General features: G+C 40.8%; 1 protein-coding gene across 1 annotated transcript; it reads left to right on the forward strand.

Moving 5' to 3' along the window:
- The first annotated feature begins 5,744 nt into the window (after nucleotides 1-5,744).
- Nucleotides 5,745-7,770, forward strand: LOC140146013 (usherin-like). The gene is made up of 3 exons (XM_072167754.1): nucleotides 5,745-5,921; nucleotides 6,817-6,936; nucleotides 7,540-7,770. Exons 1-3 carry the CDS (start codon nucleotides 5,865-5,867, stop codon nucleotides 7,651-7,653), a joined length of 291 nt encoding a protein of 96 aa, XP_072023855.1. The 5' UTR covers nucleotides 5,745-5,864; the 3' UTR covers nucleotides 7,654-7,770.
- The last annotated feature ends 11 nt before the right edge of the window (nucleotides 7,771-7,781 follow it).

A 7,781-nucleotide genomic window follows, 5' to 3' on the forward strand; every position in this document is an offset into this window, starting at 1 on the left:
TCTTCCACACAGGGATGCCAGATTTCAAATGGAGTCACCCTTCATATAACCCCATTTGGAAATTTACGCTCCTGTGTAGAAGATTATGGTCATGTCTCCCATATGGGGTGTATAAGATTCTGCACTGAATTGAATACAGGGAGGGAACAAGTAACTGACCATGGCGGAATCAATCACTTAGAAACTTTGCAAATTTGTCCTCTATTATGTTTTTTTATTTATTTTTTTATTTATAACATTCGGCCGAAGCCAGGCTAATCCCAATAGTGCCATCAGAGGCTACTAAATTTGAGGCCCATCCGGATATGGACGGGACAGGGATATGGGAAGAGGTCCAATTTTAGATGCAGGAGGAAAAACCCCATTTTGGAGCACCGGGGAAAAACTCCATAGGATGTGCATGGATCGGCAACCAAACTCACATGTGGCGCTGCTGAATTGAACCCAGGCCACAGTGGTGAGATCTGAAAGACCACTACACTAACCCGCCTCTGAACCCGTTTGAACCTGTGGTTTTAGTTTTTTAAATATGGAAACTGACATTTTAATCTCATCATATTTCAGGTGAAATATCAACATACATCTTGAGACGAGATGACATTGAGATCTACCGAGGTGATGCAATGGAATATAACGATAATAATGGTATACAGCCATATCAGCATTACACCTATGTGCTAGGGGCTTGTACCACTGTGGGGTGTTCATCAAGCTTAACCAGTAAGTATTGTATTGGGGTTTAAACTCAACTCAGTCCCTCAAACATATTCCATAACTGAATCATAGCTGCTATCCTCCCCCTTCTCCAGACAACTTGATAGATCATTAGGTTACCCAGAAGTGACACCCAGTCTTGCATGACCTATACTAACAGAAACATCATGGATTGATAAAGAATGGTGTGCATGCAGTTGGGCGCAATAATTACCCAAGGTGCACTTCGCGTATTGGGAAACTTACGTGCATTTTTGTGAACTTATGCAAGAGTAAGATGGGACTTTATTGACACATGCAGAATTAAAAAAAAAAACTAATAAAAAATTCCACCTATCAGGAGTTTAGCAAAGTATATTATTATTTGAATTCAATGTACATTTTACAAATTTTCTGCTGTTTTCTTCCAGGTTGTAGCTGCTACCCTTCAAGCTCCACCAGACAACCTCTTTGACCCGGTGGTCAATCCTGTGGATGCACACAGTCTTCGTGTCACCTGGCAGATACCAGGCCTTCCTAATGGAGTCATACAGTTCTATAATGTCTTGTTAAATGGTGAAGAGGAACCACTACATATTGCGGATCCACAGACATTTAGCTATGTGCATAGAAGTAAGTTAATACTTGAATGCAGGATAGGTGTTAGTGCTTTGTTTTTAATGTGCATTTACAATCACCTCACTTTGTTTAACCCCATGTACTGGCAAAAAGTAATGTTTTTAATTCTTCCATGGTATGTTCGAATAAAAAAGAAAAAGAATCATGCAGTTGACGCGATCGACGGTCATGACCACATGACCTTTGACCCCTTACCATTGTCATCAGAGCATCGACCTCACCTCTTTATATAAGTTTTATACCTTTTTAGATATCTTAACATGTATGTTTCATATGAGTATGCAATGGGCTATTCCATTTTATATCCACACTACCTCTGTGGAAGATTTTGGAAATATCTGCCACAGAGGGAGTAAGAATTTCAAATGGAATGAGCACATACACCCTCTGAGAAAGATTCAACCTGAATCCTCCTCTGAGGATGGATTTTAAATGGAATAGCCCAATACAAGTTTGCACAGCTGCAGGGTGTATTGTTAGTAATGCAGTCATCAGAGCTCTTAAACAACTTTAAAACTAGACCTGTTTATTTCAGTAATAATTCATTTTATTTAATTTCTTTTTCCAGATCTTGATCCATATACTTCATATGAGTATGCAATTCAAGCATGTACAGCAGGGTGTACTAATAGTAATACAGTCAGAGCTAGAACACTTCTGCCAGCTCCACAAGGTAAATTGTTATGGTATGGTAAAATGGAGGCCATTTTGAAATTTAAGATGACGACCCAAAATGGCAAAATCCAGCATGGTTCCCATCCTTTATTTACATACTGTACAACTACGCCAATTTTTCCTGCTCTACTTAGTTGATTGTTCAGTAAACAAGCAGAGATTATACTGGTTGTTTCTCATTACCCTCAGCTTCACACACTGTCTTCTGACAAAAGCGGAGAGGAAAAAGTGTTCTTTGTTGTGCCAAGGTTGTCAAGAGCGCCTGTTTACTGTAATAGAGTTCACATTGGCAAATAACATTTTCTTCATATAAATAGATGAAACCCTCAGGATAAAATGACATTATAATGTATATAAAAAAAATCTGGTCCATCTGACCAGCATTAAACCAGATGATAGATCCAAAGGATACTACAGTGTCAATGCTAGCAATGGATAAAAAAGTAAAACCAGGAAAAATATGATCAACATCCAATGGGGAGTAACCCAATCATAGATTTATGCCTTTACAGTAAATTTACAATTGTGCAGTTTTAAAATGTAAAAAATATTATACTGTGGTATTATATTTTTGTATTCTCACAATAAACAATAAATAGACTACTGGTATACATCAAAATCATTGTTTATAAGATTTACAAAATGATACTCTAGAAACACTTCTTTTATACCATTTCATTTTATTGTATTTTACTGTTGTAGGTGTGTCTCACCAGTGCATGTGACAGTGAGTGCCACCATTCTGAGATATACTGGCAAGCAATCACCATCCCAAATGGCGCTATTAATTACCCATCGCTCTCTACCGCTATAACAGGATTGTATATACAGGTGGCGCTAACACTCTACTCTACACTGACAGAGGCCTACAAACCAAATAGCAGATACTGAGTACATATTGGAGGCATCCACTATGGCAGGAGGTACTAACAGTACCCTTGTATGTTTGCCAACTCCACAGGATGCACCGAAGGGATCCCAGCGCCCTAATCTCTCTGTGCAAAGTGCATCTCAAATCACAGCAACTTGGACAACTACTCACAAATCCAAATGGGAACATAGTACATTATGCTGTCATGCTTCAGAGCGGATCAACGGATCAGTTCACACGATCTGCTGGTTTGACAAATTCCATCATATCGCATCGCTTGACACCGCCCACGACATTACGATGTGCGAAAGTGCAGGCGGCAAAATGCTGGTGGGTGTGGAGTCGGACCAAAGTCGACGCCGAGACGCTTGAAGCACCCCCAGAAGGTCAAGATAAACCAAGTTTGGAAGCTACTGGAGCCGGACCGTTGTTGAAGTGTCATGGGAACCACCTACTAGATCTAATGGTGTCATCACAAAGTACTATATCTAGAAGGATACAAGGTACAAATCAGGAGCTGCTTGTGTACCTTGCTAATGGCGATGAATTCTATTTCAAAAACGCTGGTGGTGGACTGCAACCATTTTCTCTTTACGAGTACCGTGTGAGGGCTGAAAATTCCCGAGGTCATACAGATGGTCCGTGGTCGGAAGTTCGAACTCTAGAAGCACCACCACAAGGTGTTGTTCAACCAACCGCTGAAGCAGAGTCCGTGATGCTATACTGCGGCAACCTGGAGTCCCTCCGTCATTGCCTAATGGGGTTATATCGGGTTATCGACGAGTATCAAAGTTTCCAATGATCCGACCTTATCGCATCCAATTATTCAAGCTGCTACTGTGGATGGTACTGATGCAACCTTCATGGATTGTTACCACATACACCTTACAATGTCAGAATTATTGCTATCAATGGAGCTGGAGAAAACCCCAGGTACCTGGGCTCAAGTGACCACAAACAAGGTGTGTCCCTTGCTGATGTCCGTGGATTTTTTGTGAGAAGATTCCAGATGGACAGTCCTTACTGCTACGATGGGAAGCACCGGGACAGCCGAATGGTGAAATTATCGAATACAGAATTTACGAAGATATTTATCTCATCACACCACTCTATGTAGGATTAAACCGAGAGTATCTCTTCCGCAGACTTGATCCTTTCACCGAGTATGTTGTAGTGTTAGAAGCGTACCAGCATTGGGTGCGGTAGAGGAGATCCTCAAACTGTGGTCACATCAGAGATACCGCCTGATAATCAAGCTCCCTAGCTTCGGGGTTTGTTAATGCCACTGTTGTGCAGTTAATTTGAAACCGCGGCAGAATCCAAACGGACAGATTATCAGATACGACATCATCAGGCGGATATCTTCCTTGTCATCAAGACGACGATTTAGATACAGATAACAGCCGCTTACGGAAACACGATTTATTTACAGCGAGTACAACACTAATCGTGATGAATTTGACTATGCAGATGAAACATTGCACCCCTATCAACTGTATGAGTATCGCATCAGAGCCATCAACTCAAAGGGTAATATAGAGAAGCGATTGGGTTAACGTATTACAGACTGCATAAGCACCACCCATTGACGGATTTGCACCCTTATTATCTCATGTCTCAGGCAATCCATCATCTCTGTTCTCATACAATGGTCGTGAACTGCCTCAAATCAACGGCATCACACAGGGCTATCAAATACAGCGTAATAACAGTGCGCTTTATAGTTTTCAGCTGATACGCCATTACAGTTCACAGATACCCGGATTGAAAGTTTTTACGGTTTATTCGTGACACCTTAACTGTATGTTCTAGGCGGGGTTGTACAAAAGTGATGCAGGGATTATCCGTATTCTTGAGACTGCACCTGGCAAGTAGACGCCCTGCACCTAATTTACTGCCATAGATTCAACGCAGATTTGCAGTCACATGGGTTGCACCTTTCAATCGAGCAATGGAGGAAACAGTACAGTTTGAACTCAAAGTTGATGGGATTGATTAGAATATACGGGACTGAATTTGCAATATACAGTCAGCGCTTTGACGCCATTATCAAGAATACCACGCTTTATCACGCTTGTAGCATGCAATGCGCTCTGGTGGCTGCATTGAAAGTCTACCTGCATTGGCCAGACCAATGAAGCGCTTCCTACAGGTATGAAGCAACCAGATCTTCGAGTAACATTTAGCTCAACTTCAGTCGAAGCAAGCTGACAGAACCGGATCAACCTAATGGGCTGAATAACACGGTACGTAATTACGGCGTAGACGGGAAGATTGATTTATCGATGGTAACGTGCAGCGCTTCCTTAAGATTTTGGGGATGGTGGGCGAGGTCTTACAGCCTGGCAAGAGTACATTTATGTTGTCACTGCGTTTAGCACAGTAGAGGAAGCGCGATAAGCCTCCAGGCGTACAGTGTGATTACGCTTTCAGCCTCGCTTCCCGCAGGTTTGGGATCCGCCACAACTTCAGACGCATAAATCGCGGATCCATTCTTTCGCATCATGGCAACCACCAAGATTCCCAAATGGAGAGATTCAAAATTACACTCAGTGTGGACATGGATGTTATTATTATACAGGCAAGCTTTCAGTTTTGAAGTCAGCAACTTGCGGCATTGTTCACAACCTATTTAGGTTCCAAGCATGGAAGCTTGTACTGTGTCCGCTATGCACTAAGTGCACGATGAAGAGACCACCTTTTGAGCACGCCCAGCGAGTGGCCAATTTGGCCTCAACTTTAACTCACTCTAAGTAGCGCCTAGGAGTCGCAAAGCGGCATTGCTGCAGAATGGGGACCACCGTGAAAATGAAACGAGGAATCATTCTTGGATACAAGTTGTTCCGTGCGCCGTTCCATCGTGAAACAGGAGACAGATCTAATCCTGTGTTGTTGGCAAATGGAACCGCAAGAAGATACACAGACTTGGATCAGAGTTTGGTGCCAGATGCGACTTACGAGTATATGGTGACGCCCATGAATTCTAATGGGACAAGCAGCCAGCGCATGGGCTCTGGTCAGGATAATAGAAGCGCCACCACAGGTGAGTAAACAAATTGCATTAAAATTCACCTGCTTTGGTTAATTCTGAAAGACTATTGATTTAACCCTATACGTCATTCTGATGTGCAATCGTTATTGCAGTAGACGTATGTTTGCATAACAATGTGCGCATTGGTTTGACATATTGACTAAATAGCAAAGGTTTGGTGATGAACCAAGAAAGGTGAATTGTAGCTATTCATATCATGGGTCCATAAAATTAGTAAATTAGCCTTTTCAAGATATAGTGGACACAATAGGATGGCCCTGCATAAAGTGGCTCAAGTCTTTTGAATTTGCCGGTTTTACCTAGATTGAAGACTGCCCTCCTATTGTGCACGCTTCTATACTTTAAAAGGTGCCGTCGAAAATTCACCATATTGGCACACATAATCAAAATTGTGCACCATAATCAACCTTCTCAGTAATTGGAACCACCTAAAGAGTTCTTAAACTGACACTTTTAAAGATTTTAAAATTGACAATTATGCAGAAGAGATACTGTGTTTAGGGACTCCACAGACTTGATAGAGTAAACATAATTTTGATAGTGGTTGGATATTTCAGTGCAGAAAGCAAACAGTTTGTGGAATTTTATCAAAGAGTTCAGGAAAATGAGTGTTCAAGAGAGATAAGAAGAATAGTTTACTAACGTGGGTAGTAAGGTTAACTTCAGAAGGGTGTAGTCAGATGCCAACCTAAGTATGTTATAATATGTGGAGATGTCGACGTAGGAACAAACCAACGTGATGCACCTTGGCCACTATTCAAAACAACCCAGCAATGCTGTTAGTAGTAGTCACAGTCATTAAAATATAACCAGCCATTTGTAGGCTGGAAAAATAGTAACTAAATCTAAGTTTACATACAATTTCTTCATTTATTTCAATATAAAGGATGTTCCAGTACCAGAGATAAGTGAGTTGGCAGCGACAACGTTAACTGTGAATGTATTGGAGCCTGGACAGCCTAATGGTGCAGTGTCATCTCATACTATCATCAGAAATGGAACGGAGGTGAGGACAACTTCTTGGGACTTCTGTTATATGATATCGTCACTGTTCTGGTAAAACCTTGTAACTCCGATAGCTGCTATGTGTTTAATATGTACTATACAATATGTTATACTGTACATATTTAACACATAGCAGTTATTGGAGTTACGATGTTTTGCCAGAGCAGCAACAATATATATTGTTAATGAGTTTGGCAAAATGCCAAATATTGATTTGTCCCTTTCTTAAATTCGTGTTACACATTAATTCTGATGAATAGTACAACAGTGATCAGAGAGTGGAGCACTACACTAGCTGCAAAATACCCCTGTGTGTCACCCTCTCGATCTATAATATCTTTGCCATTCTAAATATTTATACTTTTATATACTTTAGATCAACAATTTGGCAGTTATGAGGCCCAAAAGTTTCCAAAAATCAACATAAAAATATTAAATTTCCAGATTTTTGCATTGATCTTCAAGAAAAAGGACAAAAAATGAAATTGACTGATGTTTCTATGATGCATTATTTTAACTGATGATTTGTTTTACTGATGTTTCTTTTTTATATTTCTGTGTTTTTTATTTTACTGATGTTTCTATGATGCATTATTTTTACCAGATTGTTACAATTCCTGGAACAAGTTACAAAGACAGAGACTTGCTGCCTTTTACCTACTACTCCCACGCCATCAAATATTGCACATCAGGGGTTGCACTACTAGTGAGACCATGACTATCCAGACCAAACAAGATACCCCTGTTGGGTTATTGGCACCCGTAGTGAGAGAGATTGATGTGACATGGGGGCATGTTACGTGGGAGTACCCTACTGATTCTAATGGCATTATAAGCAGGTAAGTA

This window comes from Amphiura filiformis, chromosome 2, assembly GCF_039555335.1.
Source record: "Amphiura filiformis chromosome 2, Afil_fr2py, whole genome shotgun sequence".
NCBI classification, from domain to species: Eukaryota; Metazoa; Echinodermata; class Ophiuroidea; order Amphilepidida; family Amphiuridae; genus Amphiura; species Amphiura filiformis.

Bases quoted from the DNA above. Each gene is read 5' to 3' on its own strand.
- LOC140146013 (XM_072167754.1), top strand. From the start codon at position 5,865: ATGGGACAAGCAGCCAGCGCATGGGCTCTGGTCAGGATAATAGAAGCG. The intron at 5,922-6,816 runs GTGAGTAAACAA...TTCAATATAAAG, and splicing joins TAATAGAAGCGCCACCACAG to GATGTTCCAGTACCAGAGAT. The intron at 6,937-7,539 runs GTGAGGACAACT...TATTTTTACCAG, and splicing joins TCATCAGAAATGGAACGGAG to ATTGTTACAATTCCTGGAAC.